A 26,773-nucleotide genomic window follows, 5' to 3' on the forward strand; every position below is an offset into this window, starting at 1 on the left:
TTCGTTAAGCAGTACTCATAGTTTTGTGATAAAGTCTCAGTTAAATCCCCAGGGTTATGTTAATACATAAAATAATTTGTACATCTGTAAAGAAGTAAGAAGTATCTTTTTTTAAAGCAAGTGGTAAATATGGGAACTTTGCATGTTGTTATGCAGTAAATGAGGAAAATTTCTTCATACATTTGGCTTTGCTAAGATACACCCTTATAATGTTCATATTTTCTACTTATTGAACATGTATTGAACATTGAAAATGTATGCTTTAGTTCATTTTCTGGTATTTGTTGTGAGAGAAAGCAATAGTAAGCATACTTTCAGTTACAAGGTAATTTTAGTTGACAGTAGTTTCCTACCCTGTTGCCTTTTTTTGTAGTAGTTTAACTCTTGTCAAAGTTATTGCATTGGATCTATAGTTGATCCATACAAAGTAGATACATTCCTGAATTACTGGAATACAGCAAAATATGTGATTTAGACTCAATGTTTGTTCTAAAGTCTTTGAAATATTACTGTCCGTATGTCCCACTATCTATGGGTAGGTGTTTATCTGATGTAAACAGTATATCAATTGAGCTATGGTAATTCAAAAAAGCCGGGAAATAAATGTCATATATGTATATACCTGCTAAAATTATGGTTTCCCAAAGAAAAAAAAAATACTACTTCTACACATATTAACTTAATGGCTACTGGAATACCTTCTTTTCTTTTGAAAATTCTTTTACCTTCCCCAAAGCATAGACGTGTGTTTCAGGATTTCTTTTGGAAATAGAATAAACAGTATAGTTGGAAGGACTATTAAATAAATGTGAATCCATCCCTGAAAAAAAATGTCTTACCTAACTTTAAAACACTAATTAAAGAAATCCTGCAGTGTCCCCAAATAATTTCTTGTTGTATATAACTTCTATTGGTGGACAGCTTTTCCTAAATCTCCTTTGATAGTCTCAGTAACACTAGATAACACTAGATTTGTATTTTATTTATTTATTTATTTATTCTTTTCTTTTTCTTTCTTGTATATGGAATTTTTAGTTGAACTAGGTGAAATACAGGAAAATTACTCTGATACTACAATTGATTTATAATATGCTCTTCACCTCCATTAAATCCTTACAGAGACAGGACATCAAATTCTCAGGGGGACCTTCTTAATTTATCTATGGGTTTAAACCCGCAAATGCAGTGTGCATTACCTCCAGATAATTGAACAGCATGTTTCTGCAATTAGATTAATGTTTGGTGCTATGTTTGTGTAATTTGTGTAAATTATAACTATAGACTCTAATTACCCTGTTTAAACTTGGCTGGCTCTCCAAAGACTTCTAAGAAGAAACTAATAATTATTAGCTTATCTTCTTGTAACACCCTGAAGGATACTATTAGTACTAGACCATTTGTGAGTTGTGAAGTTACTTTTATTTTCTAACTTACAGGTGATCTAAACAGAGATCAATAAAATAAAAGGGCTAGGTCAAAATATAGAAAAACTTTGCATTTAAGTTTGACAGCTTCTTTTGAATATATACAGCCACAGTTAGTAGGATTTAAGATAATTGGTATGAAGAATGAATATATACAACTACAGAACCAGTATACTTTTAAGAAAGAAAATAAATCTTGGACTTCTAATATTTTTGCTAATTATTTGTAAAACTAAACATTAGGTATTGCATCCTGTGCACTGCAAGAATGGTTTATTTTCAGTAGATGGTTTTCAATTCAGTGCATTCCTCAGAGCTGCCAAAGAAAGGTCTTTGCTATCCTTAGTAAAAGAACTAAAATTCTATCATATTTCAGATATAAAATATCTGTGTAGCTTTACTCTGAGTTATGCAGCTACTGAACTTGTGCTTGCTGATAATTTACACGGCAAAGAGTTCATTCTCACACGCTAGGTAACCAACGGCAATAAATCTAAACTCAAAGCTAAGAAAGTGCACAGAATATTCAAAAAACTCTGTAAGAGTGTTTTCCTTAGACTAGATTGTTTGGAATTTCTATATTTGAAATTAAAGTTATGTGATTTTAAATCCATGAATTACTTCACCAATTTAGGGAAGCACTGGACTGAGTGTGCACAGTAGATGCTACGATGAATAGAGAAGGTGTAACATTGAGCTCTCTCCAGCCATAGCAAGAAGGTAACTGACATGCTGAGCTCTGAAGTGCTAGGCACTATGGGTTTTTAAAATTAGACAATTAATCATTTCAATGCTCTGGCATGATTTTAGCAGAAATGTGTACCGAATATAAACTCAGGGTTTCAGATCATGTCTTCCAAACTGCAAGTCTCACTCTTCACACACAAATTAAGACGTATCACCATTGAAAGATGGTATATGAGTAAAACAAATAAAAACTCATCTGGTTGGAATTACTTAGACAATTTTATTATATGAGATTAACAGAACTACTGCAACTTGGTTCAAACCCCACATTTAACATCACTATTACTGTGAAAAAAATTGAATTTGTATGCCTGCTTTAGAGAGTCCATTCTTCAAGTTCTTCCATTATCATGGATGACCTAGGTAATACCATTGTACCCAGATCTAAATAACTCCTAAAACAGATTGCCCTATATTTATTAAAGCTCCAAACCAAACCTTCATAGTAGGTGTAACATCATGTATCAGCTAGTTTGTGAGATAACAGGATTCAGCTGTTCTGAATAGAACAGGATTGTCTAACAAATATTTTCATAACTAAGACCCACAAATAAATTGCATATTTCAAATGGAGTAAATATACTAATGTTTTATTTAGATGTCTATTTTAGAATTTTATGCTCTTACCATGTTTAATTCTGCTTCCCATCAATAATTATATCAAATTGTTCAGCTGTTTTGGGTTTCACATATTAATATCTTTTATGTGAAGTTACAAGCATTGCAGCAGGAGTGAGAGTGGTGAGTAAGTATTAGCTTTATGATTCAATACTGGCCTTCAAACAGGTGTAGGACAAATGACATGAGCTAGCGAAGTCTTACAATACTGCAAAGGAATCCAACAAAGCTCATCTCTAGCAGTGGAAAAGCTAACTGTATATGTGATGGTGTTACATTATTTACTGCTTTGAAATACCAGTTACCAGCATTATATTTAAAGTCTTGAGTTTCCTTATTTAAGTTGGCACCTTTCCATGTTTTGCTACAGCACACTCAGGTCTGTACCTATAGTATTGTTTTCTTTGTAGGTAAACAAAACTTTCATTGTAACAGTTTCACTTTATTATTCAGCTGTCACTGAATGAAAAAAATGTTGTGCATAACCAGCCCAGCACACTACCTCTTTAGTTTCCTGCCTAGCCGGAAACTCAAAAAGTTTCTGACCTAGCTTTGATAGTACCAAGTAGTACCAAAACCTGGTTTCACTGCATTTGAAAAAAAATGGAACTCTTTGGTATATGAATAATTGATTATGTTGCCTTTGATTAATCTGTAGTTCTTTATGCTACTGATGAGACATTATAGTTGGTTTACTTTTGAGAAAAGATTGCATAGTTCATTACTTGCACATGCAGTTTTTTTCTTGTTGAAGCTTGTTTGCAATTTGCAATTTTACAAGCCACGGAACACAAACAGGTATTCTCACTTAAGCATCCTTACTGTAGAATCTCTTCTGTCATGATCTTAGAAGGCTGTGTACATGTATTTAATTAAACACAAAAGAGGATTAAAGCCAGTGAAGTGTCATGGTTGAACGCACAAAACTCTACACAACAATGCATTTCCTTTGCAGTTAACTCTGCCCCCAAAAAGCATTAATAGATTGTATTATTTGCACTTTTAACTGATTCAGTAAGAATTTTATCACTGATACTGTTTGTCCTTGTTGTACAAAGCTGTCATTGCTGTTTTAATTGGTATTACTTTAGGCAGAAGCCCTATTAGCCCAAAAGCATAAAAAAATGTGTTTGTAGTTACTCTTTGTAATTAAGACAGGAGGAGGTGAATTGCAAGGAGGACCTGGAAGCCATTTTGTCTATTAAGAATAGTTTTGAGGGGGTGAGTCAGTGCAGGCCCTTTTGCTGCTTTTTGTTCTTGGAGTTCAGGTTCTTTTGCCAGGTGCTTGGCTGCTGTCCGGGATGCGACACGAGTGTTCATCCCTGTGAGGCCAGATGGGTACCTGTGGAGACACCCTCCTGCAAGAGGTAGATGGTGAGAAGTTACTAGTGTGGGGTCCAGCATCAGGCCAACACCACTTCCAGTAATATACTGGTGTGCTTCCAGTACAAACTGGCCTAGCCCAGTGTGCCCATAGCTGCCTCCCACGGATCACGGGTGCGTTTGACCACCTGGCCGTGGCTCTAAGGGCTCTGCCTCCGGCTTTGTGTCCTCCTTAGGGGCTCTGTCCCCGGTTCAGTCTCCCAGGGCTCCGTCCCTTCAGCCCCAGGGGCGCTGCGGCCGGCCCCACACCCTCACATTCACCCGCCCGCAGCCTGCGGTACCAGCCGCCGCTCCCCGCGCCGGCACGGATGAAGCGGGCCGGGGCCCCGTCGTAGACACCTCCGGGGGCTCAGGCCTGGGGGTGCCGCCCCCGCTGTGCTCATGGGTCTGCGGCCAGAGCCCCCGAGGCGCCACCAGCCCCGCCGGTCACCCTCCGCCGACCGCTCTCGTGACGACGTGCCGGCAGCAGCGCCCCCACCGCAAGCAGCCCGGCGCCTGTCCTGTCTTTATAACGCTCACCGCCAGCGGATTGGCGGAGCCGGGGCGGGCTCCGGCTCCGCCCGCCCCGTGCCGTCGCGACCGCCATGTTAGAGAGCGGGGAGGGGGTGGTGGGGCTGCCATAAAGCGAGCGGGTGGGGGGGGGGGAGCGCTGGCGGCGGGCGGCGCATGGCGGTGGGCAGGGGAAGGCTGGCGGGGGAGGAAGAGACGGCGCGGGTAGTCGCGCTGGCTTGTCGGCGATAGGAGCGAATGGCGGATGTCGCGATCCCCGGCGGTGGCGAGATGGAGCTGGAGCAGCAGCAGCGGCCGGAGAAGAGCGGCGCGGGCCTCCTCGGGGCGGAGAGTAACAGAGCGGGAGCCGCCGAGGACGCCACACAAAATGGCGGACGCTCTGAGGGCAGTGGCGCTGGGGAGACGCTGCTGGTGGCTGCTGTCGCTGCAGAGGACAAGGGCCCCCCAAACCTCAGCATCACTAGCGGCAGCCAGCGCAGGAGCAGCGTCTCGGCGGCACCCGAGCAGCAGCCGCCGCCGCCCAGCGATGCGTTGGGGGGGCCGCCCCCTCTCCCTAAGCCCCCAGAAGACGTGCCTGTTAGGAGGAACTTTCAGATCCCCAGGAAGAGCAGAGAAAAGAAAGGTTGTGCCTTCCCTTTCCCTCCCTTCTCTCCCTCACTCCTCTCTTCATCATATTCATTAGGCAGGATCTTTATGCGCCTCACACAGCTGCATGCAAAATCCTGCGGGTGTGTAGAGGCTGTGGCATGGCTCGGACTAGCGAGGCTGCTGGGGATACGATTTCTGGTATCAGAGAGGCTTCTACATTCTTCCTTCTCCCTACCCCTCCCTCCTTTCTTTTCCATTTTTATTTTGTCACGAGGAGGAACAAACCAAACCAACTTGGCTTGAATTTCAGACTGATGCTTAAAAAAGGCAGAAAAGCTGGATGCGATCAGGGTGGGCTTTGAGCGTTGAGCCTGGCTCTGCTTCTGGTGATGCACACAGAGAAGATGGTTCTCTGGGACATGGACATGCAGAGAAGATGGTTTTCTTTCTCTTCGCCCTGCCCTCCTCACGGCAGGAGAGGGGTGTAACCCTCTGTAGGGTAGACTAGCAAACACTAAGCAGTTTCACTTCAGTGATGAGGTGCAGAAGATGGTTCTTGTCTAGTGAGAGTTCCTCTCTTTGCAAGCAGGAAACAAGCATCCCATGTTCATGTGCCTCCTGTTGGAAGTTCCTCTTCCCAGCGTCCTCGGTTTGTTTTTTGTTTGTTGAGTAACTCTTCATCTAAAAGCCTGTGGTGTTTCATGCTTTTCATGAGATTCCATTGGCCCCTGCTTATCTTTGGTTTCGTTCAGTGGCACTGAAGATGTGTCTTCCTGAAACCTATCTCAGTTCTTGACCCGTTGCAGCTTGGGGTCAGTAACTTAGTACGTAAGTATTAAAAAATACCTGTTCACATAGGCTTCTAGTTCTTCAGTGAAGAGTCTATCTTCTTGAAATACTTTCTTCTGTAAGGAAGAGATGAAGGTAGGTTTGTTTCGTTACCCAGTCTTTTCGTGTCCCTCCTTCCATTTTTGGCAATAACTTCCCCTTTCTCCTTTTCTTTCCATCTTTACCATTCTCATCTCTTGAGGGGGTATAACAGGCTGGCAGAGGTTCATTGCAGAAAGAATTGGTTTGATTTGGAGGAGGAAAAAAAAAAGCTGCTTAATATTCATCTGATGGGGAAATGTCTGGAAAAAACATGGTGCCTCTTACACTTTGTTATCTCAAAACTAAGTGTGATTACGTTTGAATACTTTTAATTAAAACTCAGAAGTGTTTATTACTTAACCACAGACATATGAAGTTCTTGTCTAGCACTTGGTTCCAATGTGGGTGAAAGTCCATGAAATACCTTGTTACATCAAATAGTTCATCATTTGCCTCTGCAGAGGTATCTCTGAAGTTTTAAAGTATGTAGTTCAAGCATCAGACTCCTTGTTAGGGTAGAAGAGGAAACCATTCTTATTCTAAGTACACTTGCAGATACCAAGGTTGTTTGACCCGTTTTTAGGGGTTTACTTTTTAGTAGACTGGAGTCCTCTTTCTTTCCAGCATACTGAAGATTCTTGGATGTTTATTCTTAAGTCATATTGGTGACTTAGAGTTTCCAAAATACTCAAAACAGACTTTACATTCTGTTTACAGTGCTTGTGGGCTTGTAATTATTTATGGTTGCTTGACTGTTTGGTCTTGCACTGTGTCGTACCATAATACAAAGTACTGTGAGAGAGCGTTTCCTATGCAAGACTATCAGAAGTGGGCAAGCATAAAAATTGCCAACGTGATTTTTGAGGAGAACTGAAGTGTTGTTGATACTGGCATTTGAGAAATGATACAATTAAATCAGCTCTGGAATTAAATGAGAAGACTGACAGTGCACTGATCATCTGACCTTATATTGGCAGACACTTAAAAGGTACATGGTTCCAGTGTTCAAGTACATCTTGTTAAATAAGAAGTACAGACATAACATCTGTCCCTCCCAAAAGAGCTGCTTTGGCTAGATTCCTTCCAGCGTGAAGCGATATGTGGAAGCTTCTTCTGTCCTTGTTTTTGGAATTGCCCTTGTTTTGCTTTCCAAAATTCAATGTTTATTCCTGGACCTACCGTACTGTTAGGTACCTGCTGTCTTGTTTGCACATGACAGGTTAGTCTTCATAACCTATAAATTCTATTCAGGATAAAGTAACTTCCTTTTTTTTTTTTTCTTCTTTTTTTTTTTTTTCCAAAATGTACTTCTGGAATAACTTTTCATTGTGAAGCTATGAAGTTCACACAATCAAATCTGTGAAAAATGTAAAGGAAAAGCTATAGAAAGCTGCAGTTCCTTATTCAGCTCTTCTGGGATTTATCTGCAAACCTATTCGGAGGCTAATGAGGGACCAAAAGTTGATGGAAAGAACCTTGCCATTGTGGACGAATGCATCTGGAGGTTGCATACTTTTTAGAACTAGCTTTGGTTAGCTGTCACAGAATCTTCTTCTTTTTTCCTAGTGGAAGAATTCTGGAAGCCAAACCTTATGGAAGGTTGGCTTGTGGTGGAGGTTTTGTTTGTTTGTTTTTTTTTTTTTTGCAAGTGTGCATGCATTTTTTGTCTAGTTAAAAGCAAGCTGTCTTGAAGTTGTTTTCTGTTCTTCGTGGTACATACAGTTTAGTAACAGGTTGTTACGCTCTCCTGAGTTGCTTAGCTCTTTTTCATGTTAGTACTGTAGCCTATTGCCATGGCTTCTTCTGATTTTATTGTCAGATTTCAGATGTCCAAATCTGCCTGAGACTTCAAAGAGCCTTTTTGAATAAGACGAGGAAGAATTATTCTCAAGATAAATCATTGGAAGCATGCTTTTGCTTACTGAACTAACTTCAGCATAGCGGTGCTTTTATCAGAAGGCAGTTCCAAAAGACGTGCTTAAGTAGCTGCCATTGACTGAAGGGATTGCTTGCTGGTAAACATTGGGCTCTTACTTCCATGGCTGATAAAATTAACAAATGAATGCAGTTTCTCAGTCATAGTGGGGAGAGAAAGATCTTATGTCTTTGCAATTCTTAACAAGTACTTGCTTGGAAGACTTGGTAACTTAAAAGCATTTGATGTTTCATTTTTTTGTCTTTTGTCTTCTAATCTTCCCTGTCTTTAGTTGGATTGTGTATCTGCTATTTGCCACCTTATGTTTCTACATAAGGATTTTTTTTTTAAGCCATCCTTGTGATAACTGCTTTTGAGAGCAAAAGACATTTTGGGCTGAGAAAGATCATGCAACTCTGTCCTTATGCTTCATTCACAGCACTGATTCTTGGTCTTAGTCTTAAAAAAAAAAAAAAATGACATGAAAAATGCTCTCTTTTTTATAGCAGGAGCAGTTGTTTATGAAGAGGTTAACATTCTGCCAACTTATCTGATAATAAAATAAGTAATTTGCATTTCTTCAATTAAGGGGTAGTTCAGGATTCCTTAATGAGAATGCATCTCTCATCCTTTTCTTCGTATTCTGACTTAAAACCTGCTAGCTCCAAATTCCGTTTACTCAAGTTGAATCAGCAAACAATTGGGAATGTGAAACTTAGAGCAGCTAGGGAGCTCCATGCATCCAAACACACAGCCTCGTGTTGGTCCCAAGGCTAGGGACTAAATTAGTTAATCATATTTTCTACCTAAAAAATGCATACCTATTTGCCAGTACACAAGGTAGAAACTAAGTAGCAGTACTATTTATTCTTACTTCCGCAGAGCAAATTGACAAAACCTACAGGAACTGAATGTGTTGTAAGGACTAGCATGCAATATCCTTACATAAATTACTGCCTGATTTACATGGGTCGATAAAGGTGCAGCAAATCCATGCTAGGTTTGTACAGTGAAAAATAAATAACACATACACTCCTTTCAAGTGATGTAGGACTGGAGATAACCATGACAATCTTAACCTTTTGTTATAAGCACAAGATTTGGTGACTGCTATAGATGGACTGATTTAGGACTTAGTTTTTATTTCTTGTTTCTGAACTCTTCTGTGTGGTATAGACCCTCACATAGTGACCGTAACCCTTTAGGTAATAGCTAGCTGCCCTTTAGCATCAATGCACAGACAACAGATCAAGAAGCACTGCCTTGCTTCTTAACTCAGTAGGTCATGTTTCAGGTTTTTCTGTCCTTGTGTTTTGGCATGTGCATCATTTTTTAAAGAGGGCACAGAGTACATTGTCTTCACTTGGTTAGTGTCTTACCAAGTCCAAATCCCGCAGTGCTGCCAGTTCTGGAAGGATGGACGAAGTAGATTTGAGTCTTCCATGAAGCATATGATTAGTGCACTCAAAGACTTGTGCTTGGATGAGGAAAAGCAACTTCATACCATTCACTGTACCTTTTGTTTGTATACCTGCTGTATATGGTAGTTTATCTGAAATTCAAACCTAAGTTACCTGTTTTTTTGTTTTGTGGTTACAGTACTGTCCAGTGGTCAGTATACTAGATTTTCCATGCTCTGTCCATCATTTGGCACCTCAGAAGACAATAGAAAGAAAAACTAATAGGCTGCTCTTGAGGAAGAAATGGATGGTTGGTGCAAAGTTCTCAAACTTAGTGTAGATTGGCTGTTTCTACTGTGTATGAAAAGATAGCAAGCAGACAGTAGGTTTTGGTAATAAAATCTGGTGTTTATAAATACTCTGAAACACAAAAAGTAGCAGGTTAGTTCTGTAAGGATTTTGCATTCAACTGATTTCATTCATGTTCCTTTTCTCTTGGTCAGTGGATGACATCTGATCATGAAGCCAGTCAGTCAAACTAATTAATGTGTGAAGTGACGCAAGGTTATTTACCTGTGTGATGATTGCTGTTCTTGTTCACTTTGTGTTACCGTGGGCAGTGAGCATCAGAGGAACAAATGCCTTTACTGTGCAAGTTTTGGGTTTATTAAGCATTTTCTTACTAAAAGGTGGATCTAAGTTCTCATTCTTGGACTGATTAGATCAGTTAGGAATCAGTCTTGTTTTAATGTTCTGTAGCTAAATACATTGAAAAGTTAAAATCTCAGGAGTGACCTGTGCCCCAAGTATTTTAAAATATTTCTGTTTTCATCCGTCTTTTCTGCAAAGGTAACAAAAGCACTTCCAGTTTCATTAGTACCTCTGGTGACTTTATGATAGATAATGCTTATTTAGGGTGTACGTTTGGAGAAGCACAGGAGCATACAGATATTACTGAATAAGTAACAACAGCAATAAAACCTACTTTCAGTCCTCTGCTTAGACACTGAAGAATTGCTATATTAAAAAAAAGCTCCAAAGTACTGTACTCCATAATGAAAGGGATAATGTAGAGCCCTCCCCAGCAGCTTATGTAGGGCCTTCCTGGCTGAAGAGCAGGGCACTGGCTGTTCTCCAGTGAGTCTGTCTCGGCTCACTCTCTAGAGCTTTACACAAAGCGGGGAATATTTAAACGCATGGGAACAGCAGCAGTATTGGAATGAATGGCGGGATCTCCACCAATGTCATCATGTGCCTCTGCCTAGATTTGAGCCAGGGCAGTAGGCGCGGCGTCACGTAGTCCACGGGTCACCAGCAGGTCCTGGGGAGTCTGCTATTGCTTGGGCTCAATGGTAAGAGATGGCCTGGGTTTGACAGAGCTTGCATTTCTAGGGAATAGGGCTCTATGTGGGGAGGACACGCACAGTAATTGTCCAGGAAACATGAAATGTGGGCAAGCAGTTGCCATTGGAAGTCTGTTTTACTGGTATTTTAAGCAGAAGAGGACTTAGCAGTACCTGAAGCCCATTCCCTACCATACTGCGGTTTGATAACTCAGAGCTGAGAGGGGCTTGGGGGCATGAGTTGGGTCAGGCAGTGCTCTTCAGTGTATTTCATTAATTAATAGTTTTTTTAATAGTTATGTATCTAGCTAATAGTTTATTTCAATACAAGTGCATTCAATCTTACAATATTACACTAAGTTTAGAATCTCTTCTGCTTCTGATTATCTGTACTCCCAAATTGCTGTCAGCCTTTTTGAGAATGGAGTTGTTATCGCAAAAAGAGCTGTTAAATAAGAACCATTTCTTAATCGCTTTCAGAATTCTTTTAAAATCACTTGTGCAGTGTTGCTACTGTTGGAACGATTGCTTTATTTTAGTTGGTGGATGGGATACTACATCATAAAGTGTGCATAAATACAGCTTTTGCTAGATAACTCAAGTAACTTCAGTTTCTGTTGAGAAAATTTGTTTTATGCTCAGGTTAATGCAGTAAATATTTCCTGTTAAAATAAGACATAGATTACTATCTAAATGTACTCTCATTTCAATTAATGGAATTGGAGATAAGCTGTAAAGAAGCAATTCAACTCTATTTGCTGCTAGAATGATGGTAGAGCATCCTGTGTTATGAGACAAGTGCTACTGTAGTTCATTCCCAACTATTGTAACTCCTAGACATTTCAGCTGGTGGTGGTTTGAGGGTTGTTTTGGAGGAAGATAAGTGCTCCTACCCCTACAAAAAGAGCAGAAGCAGTCTCGGACGTAGTAGGAATGCATCCTGCCTGAAATTTGTAGTGTTGCAGGATGCTGCACTTCTCAGCCTTGTGAAAGGTATTGCACAGAGAAACCAGTTGCTGTTCAGAGCTGGTTCAGTTCCCCCAGGTCTATTATTTTCCTAGACGTAGTCTCACAATTGTCACTCACATTCTTTGCTGGTACACACTCTGGTTTCTCTTCTGAGCAATTTGTCACTTGCGGTACTCAGAAGCTTGGGGACATGAAAACTTTTCCGTGTGAACTTAGGCGAGTTTCCCCAGAAGGTAAATTTGTACAACAGTTGAGGAGCTTTCATTTTGAATTCATGTAAAGGATAAGATCATAGAGCATGAACGTGTGCAGTGTAGTTCTTCAGCATTAAGAGCTTATTAGACTTTTTAATTTATACAATACAATATTATTAATATTTAGCATAATTACCATATGCAACAGAGAAAAAAACCTTAATAGTTCTAAAGAGATGGCTGAGCTATGAAATTGTTTTTAATGTTTTAATTAGAACAATTTGTTCCTGGTTTTTAATTAAAAGAGCTAATTAATTTAATTAAAATTTTATAAGTTTAATGACAGTGTTTTACAGTACTTATCAGATGTTTTCAAATGGTAAATTGAAACATACTGGGGTGCTTCCCTTATAAGCTTCTGAGAACTAGCTGTTCAAAAGGAGTATTAAAAAAGCATAAAGTAATGTGACTCTTTTTTTTCTGAAAGATGCTGTAATTATATGAAACTGTCTTGCCTAAATTCCACCTTAGAAAAATAATTTAGAATAAAAAATATCTAAAATGGATCATGAACATGTCTTTATGTATAAATTGTCAATGAGCTGGAAAACTTAGGGTTGTTTTTTTTTCAGACCAACATTGGTGCTTATTATTTTATTTCTTCTCTTTTATAGCACTCTTTCAGCCAGTAGCTGTGGGCTCTCGAGAGTTTGAGGATGTCGTGAAGATTCTGCATTCATCTTACTTGGAACCCAGTTCAGTGTCTAATTTTAATTACAAGAGAGCCAGCTTAGTGCACAGTGAACTGTTGGAAAAGGAAGTGAGTATGTTTGTGGCTTCTCTTTATGGATAAGGTACAGATCAAATCAAATGAACTTTAGTGTTTTTTTTGGAGTTCAGAGGCAAAGACCCAGACAGTATTTTCTACTTGTGTGCTTGATGATTAATTGCAAAACCACATTCCTGAGAATGTAAGCAAATATTTTTCAGGCAAGTTTGCTACTACATAGGTATAAAATAATACCTGAGATACTCGAAGACTAAAGGAAAAATTGTATTGGGTACCCTTTTGCTTTGTGTATTTTTTGTTTTCAAAAATGTTCTTGATGTATTTTATGCTCTTTATACATTTTTAATAACCTGTAAAGAGGTTATAGGGTCTCTTTTGAATGGCCTCATGCTTCCTGTGAAATTTAAGATTAAAATGCCTTTCTGATACTAAGTTTACATAATCTCTGTAATTGTCATTGTCCAAGAAGTAAACTTGTAGCACTTCTGCTGTACCTTATCTCCTGTCTCTTAAATCCAGTCTTAGCTTTCTTTCACAACTGTGAAATAAGTTTCAAGTCCCGGTGCCAAAAAACTTCAAGTACAGAGTGACAGTGTATGTAACTGGTAAACTCTGAAGCATATTTTTTTCTGCTACTATATGATTTGTGGTTTATGGTTGCAGCTTGGGTATACTGCAGCCACCTCAGCAGTGAGGTGCAACTGCTAAAGTACATGCACTGTGTAAGAGAGAAGTGAACGTAAGGACAGTTCTATGGAATTTCAAACATGATATGGAAGGCATTGAGCTGGATGCTTCTTCTTGACAGGCATGCTACTAATAACACTAAAACATTACTGCACTTACTGGCGCACATTACTGGTTTAAAGAGTGTTTTCCTTTAGTCCGGTGATATTTTCCGTGTGTATGATTTTTCTTTTAATTGAATTGTAGTGTAATGTAATGTCATTCAAATTAGCTTTTGATTGTTTTTCTGCAGTTGGAACTGCTAACTTAGAAGGGGTCTTAAAGCATTGACACTTGAATGTGACTGCAGTAATCTGTCTATACATGTTAAGAACTTATTGTAACAGTTCACAGAAAAACGCAGGGAGCTGAAGTTTGATGGTCGCCTAGATAAAGAGCTTTCTGAAACCTATGCGTTTCTAATGGTTGATCGATCTCAGGTAAGAAAACAAAACTGCGTATAAAATGTTTTTTCTGTTTTAATTCACAAGTGTTTTCTTAAACTGAATGATTTTGTTGACACGCTTTACATTTTTTTATTGACATCTTTAAATAATTTCTGCAAAATTCAGCCATGGAAGGCTTAGAAGGAGTGGAAAGTGATGATACTATGTCACAGTTAAAATCCTGTATTCTCTGTGATTTAGGATGTACCATTTACATATCTCTGTAAAAGTATATTTTCTGTTTTAGACTCTGACTTATAGATAGAAAGGTAGATTTCTCTGGACTGTGTGTGGGTTTCTGTTGTGTTTTTTTTTTTTGTGGTGGCGGTGGCTTTTTGTTCTTTTTTTTAAATAAATGTTGCATGTTTTCATTACAGTTCTTTTTTTTTGAGTAAGGAAGAGGTTACCTTAAAGAGAATTGCTTAAAAGTTACTTGTATGATGAAAACAAGCATAGTTCTCTTCCTGCTTTTCTAAAAGCTGGCTGAACAAAGATGCTCATGCTGTTTTTCTGTGTATGCATGTCAGATTTATTTTCTGTTTAGTAGGCAAGAAATACAACTTAGTGTATAGATAAGACTCTAAGATATATGTCACGTGTATAGATATGTGGATGCATTCTTAGTGTATTTGTGTGCTCCAAATGTGCATTTGTCCTATATAACCTTCAGTAATAGTAGAAAATGCACCTCATCTTTTGGGTTTCCAATGATATTTTTTAAATGAAAGTGATAGAAAAGGAAGTTCTTTGCTTTATCTACAATTAGAGAGCCAGGATTTCTTAAGTATTCAATTATATGGCAGGTCTACTTCTGTATTGTGTTATAAAAATGTATTAAAAGCAAGTAATGTTCATGAAGTGTGTGTAAAATTTAGGATACAGAGAAGCTGTTGCATTTGTTTGGGGGTTGTTTTATTTTTTATTGTTGTTTTTTAGCCCAATCAGAATGATGTTTATTGCTGTGTTCGTATTCTGGCTTTCCTGATAGACTTTTTTAAAAAAACGCCTGTTTTCCACAGATCCAAAGCATATGTGAAAAGGGGCTGCAGGTGGGCCACTCCAAAATAACAATTCTTGGCAGCCCTTCCATGGGTAACTATCTTTTGATTGTATGTGCTGATATCAGTCAGTGTGACTTAGCAGAGAATGTGATGCAATTGTGTAAACTCTCAGTGCCTTTCCTAGCACTTACCTGCAGGAATATCACATCTAGGTATTTTTAGCAAAGTAAACTGACATCAAGGCTTTATTTCATAACTCTGTTTTTGACTAGATTATTTTAAATTCCCTTTTCAGAGTAATTTGATACCTAATTCTCATTTTGTCTCAAGTCCCACCGATACAACATGTATTTGAGTTCAGTTGCAGTTATTTAATCAGAGGTAGTCAGTTCCAACAAGTAAGTGTTTGTCTGAGGCCTTAAAATCTATGAAATTATGTTTGAAGTCTTGAAAAGCAAGAAATTACTTTGCCTTTCTCTTCTGCATTTGAGTGTCGCTTCACAATTCAAAACCAGTGTACTCTTGTCAACAGTGTAGGATGAAAGATTGCTGATGATGCTAGTGCTTTACTGACTTACTTGACAGTCATATCTTCCATTGCTTATACCCGTGTTTTGCAATAGGACACGTTACAGAAGGACTGCAGGAGTTTTGAAAAAAAGCAAAAACTGAAAGCAGTATCTGTATAGCATTTGGGCAGAGCTTGTGCTCTTGGTCACAATGCTATTAGTAATGTGGTTGTACTCCTTTCAAACTGAGTTAATGTCCATGTTCTACTGCGATATTTAATGCCATGCTTGGTGTGAGTAGACAGTTATTCTGCTGTCTAGAATGTGGAAGTTGTGAACATGCCATTACACTTTTCGCTGATGCAGTTATGAAAATTTTGATAAATCTTTATTGATTGGAAGACATTGAGCTTTAGTCCTATGCAATGCTTCTTCTACTAACATTTTAACATTCAGCATAACATAGTGTTTTTTCTGTTTTTAATATTCTTCTCAGGTGTGTATATCTCCAGGTATGCTGATTTATTGCAACCTAATCCTCTAGAAGCTGGAGCAACTGGAGATATAATTGTTTTTAAAATAATAAAGGTAAATTCTTCTTGCTTTCTCTTGAACGCCTATATTGCTTAGTGATACAATAAAAGTGGTTTTAACCTTACTTCTTGAACTTCCATTCATACAATTGTCTTCTTACAGAGAATCTAGAAACCTACCGGTTTTAAAATCCAGTGTTGACATTGAGATTAAATACAGAATAAGAAATTTTTATAAAAGGCATATGTTTTCTTCAGAAAAAGAAAATATGTTTTCTTCAGAAATAGTTTTTTTCATATTTTCATAAACATTTTTCCAAAACTTGTTTTCTTTTACTACTTACTTCCTCTTGTACTTGATGCAGTTTGCCAGTTTTCAGGGAAAAGCTTGTTTACAATTCTTCCGCTTTATTACAGGGAAAAATGAAAAGCATATATGACCACATAGGTATGAAAACAATGGAATCAACAGTGAAGAGTGCATTAGATCCAACACCCAAGCATGAGTGTCATGTTTCAAAGAATGCAAATAAAGTAACCTCCTTGTTGGCTTACCGAGCATACGAACTTACTCAGGTAGTAGAAGGCTGAGAGCGTGTTAACTTAAATAAAAACCTTATTAAGCAAAACAAAAACAAAAAACAACAAACAATCAACCAATTGATAATTGTGGAGGCAAATTGCCTGAAGATGTAACTAATACTGAACGTGTCCTGTAATGCTGCAGCTGTCTGGTGTACGTTAAGCAGTAGCTCACAGAAGCCTGTATTAGGAATTAGAGAACAACATGTCAGCCTCTCCTGTTTCCCTTACGTACATGTACACCCTAAAGTAGTGCCTGTCCTGTCAGCGTTAGGTAAAGCAGGGAGAAGAATGTGGAAAAAATTACGGTAATTGGTCATATTATGACATACATATGAGAATGGCATTTAAAACCTTACTTTGGGTATCAGCTCTTGCAGAATTAGGTTGTTGGTGGTAAGAGGACCATAAATATGATTTATTATAGTAATTTATAACTTGATAGATGTACCAGTTAATATTTGGCATAATAGGTTTCAAACTATTAAACTCTTTTTCCATTAGTTTGCATAAGTAGTTAATCATGAGGTATATTTTGTAAGCTGTTGCTGTGAAACAGTGCACCTTTCCGGGGACAAAGATCAGGGGCTGTTAGTGTATTTGCAAAATACAGTTTACCAGTTTTTAATTTAATGCTATGTTCTTTTTCTAGTACTATTTCTATGAATATGGCTTTGATGAGATAAGACGAAGACCAAGGCATGTTTGTCCCTATGCTGTCGTTTCATTTACTTACAAAGATGAAATGGTGCAAACACCAAAATTCCTGCCCCCATCAAGGTAAGCTAGGAAGTGAATTTTGGCAAGACTGCATTCAACGTGAATTCATAGCTCTTAGTTATAGCTTCACATCGGTTTAGATGAATAGTGCTGAAATGGATGGATGTGTCACAGGGGTGTGGTATAATAAATGTTTCTAATGTAAAGCAAGAGGTGACAGAATTGGTTTTACAGGCTGCCCCTGTAGGAAGCAGTTCTATTGCTCTTCTCATCTACCTCACCTTCTACCCTAGGTGGAATCCAGACAAAGCTTCGTAGAATAAATTTAGTCATGCAAATGTTCACAGCAGTACCTTGTTTGGTATTCCAAAAAAATGTTCTGTATACTTAGTCACCGGACTGTTTGCTGGTGTTTCTTATGGCTTGTAGAGCGACTATCTATGTTGATGACAGATACAATATGATACCTGTGCTGATAGGAAGGCATCCAAATGTGGGGACTGTACCTAGTGCTAACAACAGTTACTGGATGTCAAAATCAGACAAGTTGCTGTAATGATAGCTTGAGGCTAGAGAGTGTAATCAGTGTTGCTATTACTAGATTGATAAAGTATCCTTAATATAAGATTTCAGTAGCCACGAGCTTCTGTCTCAAGCAAGTAATCATCTCCTTTCTTTTTGTTAGATCAAACAGCTTCAACACAGAGAGAAGTACAGGTAAGAATGAATTGAAACTTAGTACTTCTATGATTATAGGCTTGGAAGGTATTGGACATTTTTCCCCATGTAGTTTGATTTGTCTTTAACTAGAATGATTGCTTGGTTATGTTGACTGTCTACCAAACTTTTATTCTGTACATACTGATTGCAGTGATTTCTTCCTGATATTGGATTATCTAACAGACACCTTCAGGTGTATCTTCTTCCCTTACCAGAACAAACCAGAACTGAATAAAATCAAGTTGTCTTTTCCCTCCACTTCTATTTATAGCATAGTAGGAACATACCTTCTGCTTGCAAATCTGCTGTTCAATGCCACTTCAAATAATATGATCCTCTCCCACTTTTCTTTTGAACATCATTCAAGCAAAATATTCTTATGTGTAAAAGTAGCTAGCAGTTAAGTTATGAGGATGTCGTTGCGCAGATGTTGGCAATGAGGACGTGCTTATATAGACGACATGTACAGGTAACATACCAACTCCTTTACTCTGCTCAGAGCAGGTCAAAACAAGATAGGATTGCAAATACTCTTTTTGTTACCTTAAATAATAGGTGAAAAGGTATTATTGTCTGGTGTGTTATTAGTAGGAAATTTCCTCAAAATAGCTTTTGGAGGTTCAGCAATCTGTTTACTACCATTTCCTTTCAGTCCCTCCTAACAAGTGGTTTCACTCTATTTCTGTCTCCATCTTAATATAGATAAATTTAACTATACGTTATGGAGGGGACAGCTCTGGAATAAAGGCAAACTCCTGTGCCATGTTTCCTTGAAGTCAGCAGCACGTCCTTTCCTTCCATGCAAGCTGTGAGTACTACTGTTTAAAGAATAAGTTGAAAATACTGCTGAGTCAAAACTCTTTCTATTAGATTAGTGAATTAAAACATATTCAGATGAAAGTCTAAAATGTACATTGACCAGACACTTTAAATACCAGACTAGACTGTTAAATCATGAGTGTCCAGAGCTGCTTTTAGTTTATGCTCACAACTTGTCAGCCTTCGGTGTTGGTGGTGGTTTTTTTCCTGTTCTGTTTTTTATTCTTTGTTTTTCTGAAGTGACACACACTCCTTTGAAGCAATAAACATCATTGTCTCACAGGATAGCTCAAGGAACTGATGTTTTATGAGAATGTATTTGATAATTCTTTTTTGGTCAATGAGGATCAGACTATGAAGGTCAAAGAAGAGAGGCCTTTTATTTTTTTTCTTTACCTCTCCCTCCTGCACCCTTTGTCTCTAGTCCTGAGAAGCTTGATGTTGAAAAAGTTGTGAGCATTGACCAACTGAAGAAGAAAATTTCACCAGCGTTGTTGTATAAAGAAACCTACCTAGGAGCAAAAGAAGGTAAATGGTGCTAGCTTATTTTATTTATTTATTTATTTAAGAATGTTTAGAAGTTTACTGAGTTACAATTTTATTTTTTTCTTCTAAACTTCTCTTTCTACCCTCGTACCACATCAGTGTTGAAGAACGGAATGTACTGTAGTCTTTATGAAGTTGTGGAGAAGTCCCGTTCTGGTAGTCACTTGGAGGGATTACTTCAAAAGCTAGAGAAAGAGAAACTTGTGAGTGTTACAGCTTTGACTATTCCCTTTTCAAAATGATTTTAGTAACTAGAAATTGAGACGTGCAAAAAGATGCATGATCTCACTGGAATTACAAAGCTAGCATATTCCAAAATAGTATATCATAGCACTTCCCTCACTTCCCTACCTTGACTGGAAATTTAGCTTACAGGAAGTAACAGTATTCATACTGAAAAAATGTCTGTTTGAAGCAGTGTGCTTTTTTTTCTTTTTTTTTTCTCCTCCTTCAAAACAGGTTCTCGTTAAACCACTTCTGGACAGAGGATTTCTTTTTCTTCTTTCTCCTTGGCAAATGACATCCCCTTATGGTATGCATATTCTGTGTTTGGTACTGTGGTGGTGGTGGTATTTTTGTTGTTCGGTTTATAGGGGTTGTCTTTTGAAGCACAGGGGGTCTTCTCCTTCCCAACCATCTTTATTTTCTTGTTGTAGACCACCAAACTGGACGGTCCCGCATGTTAAATGCATTATTTCTGTTTCCCGAACCTAGAGGTATAATGAGCTCAAGTAAGTTTGTTCACTTCTGTGTGTGTTATGCAGTCAGTTAAATGATGTTTATATTCTACTGAAGACAACAGTAGAACAGTGTTACAACCTGACACTGTAAACCAGGAATAATAGAGTTTGTTATAGCAATGGTGATGGTGTTCAAAAAGTGTTCATTTCTTCATGGAACTAAGGCATTTATTCATGGCACTAAGTATTTTAGGCTCACTTGTTCCTATTTTTAAAACTAAAATGACTTCAAATTTCTTGGTTGTGCATAGTAGTAGAACTGAGCATCAGTGTTCCCAGAGATCTGTGTGTTAAGAATGTTACTGCACTTTTAGAATGGGGGGCTTTCTTTAACCATCACAATGTGAAGGACAAAACATCTGCAAGTTTGTTGTTGTTTTGATTTAGGATATGCACAAAAACCTGACCATATAATAAAGATGACTGAAAGGACTTGGCTTTAGTGTTGGGATGAGACTTAGAAGTTAATCTTTGACAGCTGAAATTTACAATCAGTAGAATGCAGTTCTATTTTGGCCTGCTGTGAGTTAGTTAGAAGTGATGTTGTCAAAGTGTAGCTCTCTTCAGGAAGTTCTTGTCTGAAGTCTTGGCTGCTTCCAAGATACTTATCTCTATGTTTCTTATTTTAATTTTTCTACTTTAAGTGATGGTTGATAAAATCCAATCACTTGTAGTTTGGGTAAGAGGAGATAAGACACAGGAAGACATTTCAAGTGTGTGTATGCCAATTCCTTAAAAATATTACAGCTTTTGCTGCCGTGACATTTCAAAGACTTGTGAGCTGTAGTTTCTGTCAAACACAAGGTTAATCACTGTTTTAAGGCCTCAGGAATTTTTTAAAAGGGTTGAATCAAGGAAAGTTTGACTCGGGGGGAAGGCAGGGGACAGAAATAATTGAATAAAAAGGAGATAACTTGGATCTTCCTTTAACTGCTATTTCAAGGATGCAGTAAGAGGTTCTAATAGCATCCCAAGACCGGGAAATCCTGTTCTTATCAAATGTTCCTATTGCATCTTGTCGAGTTGTATTGGTTTGCAAAGGAACAAAAAAGCTGTATAGCTTTCTGCTGGGCTACTAAGCCCAGAACTCAATAAGAACCTCCTTTTTAGAGTTCTATGTCACAAGGATCCCAGTGAGCTTAGAATCAGTACAACGAATGGGGCAGGATTCCATGGGAAGGAGTAATGCTTCCCCCATTTCTTGCAGAGAGCTGTTTTTCAGTAAATCTAAAGTCTTAAGTGACATTCTAGGAGGGCCAGTAAGGTGATTTGAATTGGAAATTATGTGTACGTAGGATATAGGTTACCACAAAATGATGAAAGCGAACAGTTCATCATGACTATGAATAGGTTGACTTTTAAGTAGGCTTTAAAGCTGGTTATTTCACACTCACACAAAGAAAAAAAACCCTGGCATTTGAGTTATTTCTCCAGTCATTCCAAACTGTGTTTCACCAAATATGTATAATACAGAATATTGCTAACTAGTCATCATTTATTTATAGCTTTATGATTTGATTTTAATTGTGAATTCCCTTTTCTCCTATGGCAGCACAAAAAAGTGTTCCATTTGGAACACAGAAAAATTCAACTACCATGGTGTTGCACGAAAATCAGGAGATCATTCCAGAATTCACAAAGTTTATTCAGTCTCTACATTTTGCTTTAATCCAGTCTCGTAAAGACGCTACTGCAGATTTCAATACTGTTGTGGAAAAGTATATAAATGAGTATTTGAAAAGATGCTATAGTGGCTCTGGAAAATATAGAGAATTTGTATTATATCGGTATGAATCACGGTTGGATGACAAAAAATTTCTTTATTCTGCTCCAAAAAATAAATCTCATATTGACAGCTCCTTGCAAAACTATATTTTTGGTTGTGAGGCATATCAACTACCTGTTTCTAGAGCTAAGGAATTGATGGAGGGAAATCGGAAACTTCAACAGTTCAGTCCCATCTCAGATTATGAAGCTACAGAAGAAGACTCTGATTTTGCCAATGCAAAAAGTGGGAAAAGAATCCGTGCAAAATACGAAGCAACTGCTGCCAAGCGAAAATTCCCTCATCATGGAGATTATGATCCTGATAGACTGAAAGAACTTATTAACTTAATCCAGTGTAGGAAAAAAAATGTAGGTGGAGATTCTGATTCCGAAGACCTTAGAAATAAGAGTGGACTGAAAAGGAAGCTGGAAAAACAGTCTGAAAATCTGCGGAAACACTTAAAAATGAGTGAAGCCTCAGAGAATAGTTGTCAGTACGAAGGTAAGAACCTTTTTATTTAGAGCTCCTCGTTAAGTATTGTAATTCGCAGCATACTTTAATTTTAACCTTAATAGATTGAATTTTTTTTGTGTATTTTAATGCTTGGTGGCTCATTTAAAGATTGGCCTGAGATCTGTTAATAGAGATGTAGTTTATGTAGGTTTTCTCTTTCTAGAAGACAAGTTAACAGGGAAGGCTGACTTCCAGAGAGTTTGCTTAGCTGTAGAACTGTCCAAAGACTTTCTAGTATAGGGTACTAAGCAGATTGTGATACTGTAATGTCTTTGACTTCAGGTTTTGCTCTAATTCCTTATGGCTGCAATACCCTATATTAATAATTAGTAAATGTACATCGAAGATGAGAATTAAACATCTAAGTATGAGCAAAGTAAAATCAGAGCAGCCAGTAATATGTGTAATGTGACAAAGGAAACAGCTTTACAGTTTTAAGATTGAATTAATTTTGTACATGAAATTATCTATATCCAAACCTTAGGTAATTACCTTGGATCTTATCTTAATATCTGCCAAAGAAACGCTTTGATTTCTGTTTCACTGACAGGGTAATGATATAGGTCTCATTCAGAAGGGGAAAACCGGGGAGAATGGGGAGAAGGGTAGCACAAAGAAGAGTGGGGGGGATGTACATCAAGCTTCAGTCATTCCAATGCATCAAATCAGTTTAGAAGATGAAAAGCCTGAGTTTAGAAACCAGTTTCCCTTTGGAGGGATGCAGCTGGCATGCGTGGATGGAAGAAACAGAGGGTAGGCTCCACGATCAATCGTGGGATTCTGACTTGGAAGTTTATGGAACTTGAGAGTCTTTTTACGTTGATTATTAATGTAAAATATCTGACTGCATTTCCACCTGGCTGTAATCAAAACAGTATCTGTTTGAAACTAAATTTTGACTTAACACTGTCAGGGGTTCCCAAACAGCAACATCTATCAGGGGTTTGAATTTCCACATTTATATATAGCTTTAGAAACTGTTCTGTTAGTTTTAGAAACTTTAATCAACATCTTCCTGTTTAAAAATTTTTACTAAGAAAATAAATGTATGTGTAATGTATGAATTGATGCTAAAGAGCGACACTGTGGGTATGTGGAAGGTGTTTGGTGTGTGTATGTGTCTGTTTTTGCTTTTGTTTTAAAACTTAGTAATGGATTACTTTTCCCCTTCTCCCCCTACCCGAAGGGGGCAGAACCTCGGACTCGCCACACTCAGTTTTCTCAATTATTACTGGTCTTGGTGGACATGATACTGACTTGAGGCAGCAAGATGTTTCCGACCCTGCTGTTACTGACACGCACGGCCTCATTAAACTGCTTTTAGAAACACTAGCCAGTTCAGGACACGTGGATTCGTCGTTGGCACGGTCTGTAAATCAAGCTTTAGGATTAAACGCTGATGAAATTGAAGAGGATATGAGACAAAAATATGAATATGAATCCATTCCAGCACAGGACAGAGATGATCATGAGCTTCCTAATGCTGTTCAGGCTGAAAATGTTAACTTTAAGGACCCACAGAGCCCTGTGATGCTGGAAACTGACGCAGCTTGCTTACCCTACCCTATTGATGTTGACCTACGGCTTTCAGCTAATGAAGTAGGCCTTGAACACACACTTCATTTAAAAGTAAGTGAAACTGGCTGATAGGCTGATGCTAGTAACAGAAGTACTATTTTTGTAAACATTATGAGAATTAATAAAAAGACCTTGTAATTTTTAAATAGGTAAGTACTAACTTTTCTCTGAAGAAGACTTTCTGTTTTGTAGGAGAGTATATAGAAGATTCTAACTTTAAGATGTTTGTTTCTCATTCTTTGTCTATTCTTTCTGTAATAAAATTGTAATTAAGAATATCTGGAAGATGGAAAGCAACCATGGGCAGTCAGTCTTCCTCACTCTAGCTTTCCAGTAAGTGTAATATGCTGCTTTTCCACAAATAGGCAGCAAAACTTCTGTCATTCTTTTGCTGACTGCTGTATACCCAAGTGTTTTTTCTTGTTTTCTGAAACAGAAGCCTTGCAATTGTTTTCTGTATCTTGTAGAAAACAGACTATTCTATTCTGTCTCTCACCTTGATTATGGTGGTGGTTTTTAGCAAGCTGAAGTTGCATGGAACAGATGTAGTGTTACTGTAACAGAGCTTGCATACTGCCTTCCACCTTCCTCCTCCTCTGAGGGGTGAGTCTTGATCTGGCTGGGGTATTGATATTTTCTGAAACTGTAACAAAGTAAGGAGACATTTGAGAGTTCTTCACAGTTAACTGCCTAACTGTTACTCTTCCTGAAGACAAGTAATGATGCAGGAGCAGTTGCTGTTGCATATGGACTCCCTGCAGCAATAGTAGCAGGGCAGGCTGTTAGTGACTGTGTACTGTCTGGTTGTGGGGCACCCCAGGATGGTTCAGTTTTATTTGCTATCCTCTGCTTTTACTATTTTCCTGTATTTTCCTTAACCTTACAGACCTGATAGGTGGTTTGGATATGACAACTTGTCATGATTATGAAGTCCAATCTCAGGCACAAAGAAGCTTTTTCTGACCAGGCTCCTCCCAGATCTAAGCTCTTTCAAAGCTTATCCTTTGATTTCTTTTGCCCTTCTCCCCCCAGAAGCAAACCAAAAATAAATAGATTGGCATCAAGACTTTTTTCAGCTTACTGCTTTCTTGTCATAGCCAAGAAACTCTAAGTTGAACTGCAGCAACTCTTATCTGTGCTCTCTTGCTTTTAACCATTTGGAATGCCAGGTGAATTTGGTTTCCTCAAGGATTTAATACTAGTTGCAGGTGGTTCCTCAGCAATGCTAACAAGTCATGGCTTTAGTTGGCTATCAAGACTACAGCCTAAAAATGGCTAAGGAGCAGACTTTTTTTTCTTTCTCCTCCACTTCTCTCCCCTAGCCTCCTTGCCCCCCCCACCTTCTGTGCTCTAAGGCATGTGCTTAGGACTGCCTTATTTAGTGACAGACCATCAGCAAAGATGCTTGTCGCAGAAGTAATCAGGTGAATGAAATGCAGAAGTACATGATGTAAACTTTTCTAACTTTGACTTGACCAATTGGAAAATTTCCCATCTTGGTGAACTTGGGGGCATTCTTACTGTAAGCTGTTCAGTATGTAGTTTAATGAAACAGTTCCAAACTGAGAATTTTTATCATTTTTTTTCAGGAAGCAAGCACTGGAAGTGTAAGTAGCTTTGAAGACTACAGTCCCTGTCCTAGTACACCTATAGAACACGTTTATCGCAGGCAACATTCCAACTCAAATAACATAGGAGAAGTTGGAATGCACTGGAGACTGATTCCAATTACAGGTAAGATGGGTTTAACGTATTTTGCAGCACATAGTGAATGAAAGCATATTCCAAAGGTTTGTATCTTTCATAGATTCCATTCTTGGGTCACATGTTGGTACACAAGCATGTGTATATCCATGCAATTATTTCTCATTTTTGAACAATACACACATCTATTGGATGAAAACATGGGCGGAGAAGTACTGCTTCGGGTACAGAGTGATATAGGTTAGAAATGCAAGTGCTTGAGTATTTATTTGGTGAAGTACATAACTGCTATGAATTCAGCATTTAAATTCACTAGGCTCTGCTGGTTCGGTGGATAATTGCAGCTTCTAATTTAGAAAAGTCATGATAAATGTGTTAACCTCATAGAAAGCTGTCTACTTTTTATTGCATCAAGCTCTTCTACTAGTAGTGCTTCGAAGTCTTGATATCTAAACATTTAAAACTTAGAAGCTTCTTCTGTAAGCTTATTTTGTTCTACTTCTTGATAAGTCAAAAGTGTCAAGTCTTGGGAGCACTTAAAAGCATGGATTTGAAGGATGTGGAAGTGAACTGTGGAGTAGTCATGAGGAGGTTTAAATTCAAGGCTAGGAATTGAGGCATCTTATGAGTAAACCCATGTGGACTGTGTTAACTGCATTCTCTGAGTAAATACATACCGATTTCTGATTGTGTTCTAACAATGTGGGAATCTCTCTCCTTGACACTTCTAATATTCATCCAGTTGTGTAGTACTGCAGCTCTTCTGTTTGCTTGGCCAAGGGAGGAAGGCAGGGAAAGGGGGTTTCCTTCTGCATTATTGATAAGCCTTTCAAAGAATTGATAGGGTGATCTTAAATTATGTTTTCTATGCTTTCTTTAAGAGCCAAACATCAAAAATCTATTCTGGTATTTTGCCAAGTAACATCTCTCACTGTGTGTATAGGCAGATGTGGTTATAGTTGCTGAAATAACTAGCAAGTGGATGCAGGGTAAGGGAGTTCATACGAAGGTTTTTCAGCTGACCTGTTGTGCAGTCACCTGTGAGACTACAAATTTTGCTAGAAGAAATTTTCTTTGAGAGGGAAAAGTGCTGTTCTCCAGAGATGAAAGAGGTTGT

General features: G+C 38.3%; 1 protein-coding gene across 5 annotated transcripts in view; it reads left to right on the forward strand.

Annotated features, from left to right (window-relative positions):
• The first annotated feature begins 4,789 nt into the window (after positions 1-4,789).
• TASOR (transcription activation suppressor) overlaps positions 4,790-26,773 on the forward strand; it is a 31,047-nt gene continuing 9,063 nt past the window's right edge. For 2 of the 5 annotated variants that reach the window (XM_048047493.2, XM_048047495.2), the window contains exons 1-16: positions 4,790-5,304; positions 12,636-12,781; positions 13,825-13,917; positions 14,943-15,015; positions 15,930-16,021; positions 16,384-16,542; positions 17,201-17,328; positions 17,954-17,985; positions 18,691-18,796; positions 19,232-19,335; positions 19,453-19,556; positions 19,813-19,885; positions 20,010-20,084; positions 21,646-22,362; positions 23,561-24,003; positions 25,542-25,686. In XM_048047493.2, coding sequence (XP_047903450.1) covers positions 4,920-5,304; positions 12,636-12,781; positions 13,825-13,917; positions 14,943-15,015; positions 15,930-16,021; positions 16,384-16,542; positions 17,201-17,328; positions 17,954-17,985; positions 18,691-18,796; positions 19,232-19,335; positions 19,453-19,556; positions 19,813-19,885; positions 20,010-20,084; positions 21,646-22,362; positions 23,561-24,003; positions 25,542-25,686 — 2,875 coding nt within the window. In that variant the 5' untranslated portion in view covers positions 4,790-4,919. Of the gene's footprint in view, positions 5,305-12,635; positions 12,782-13,730; positions 13,918-14,942; positions 15,016-15,929; positions 16,022-16,383; positions 16,543-17,200; positions 17,329-17,953; positions 17,986-18,690; positions 18,797-19,231; positions 19,336-19,452; positions 19,557-19,812; positions 19,886-20,009; positions 20,085-21,645; positions 22,363-23,560; positions 24,004-25,541; positions 25,687-26,773 lie in introns of those variants that run through there. The other 3 variants (XM_048047491.2, XM_048047492.2, XM_048047494.2) reach the window with 2 other exon arrangements.

This window comes from Anser cygnoides, chromosome 10, assembly GCF_040182565.1.
Source record: "Anser cygnoides isolate HZ-2024a breed goose chromosome 10, Taihu_goose_T2T_genome, whole genome shotgun sequence".
Classification (NCBI taxonomy): domain Eukaryota; kingdom Metazoa; phylum Chordata; class Aves; order Anseriformes; family Anatidae; genus Anser; species Anser cygnoides.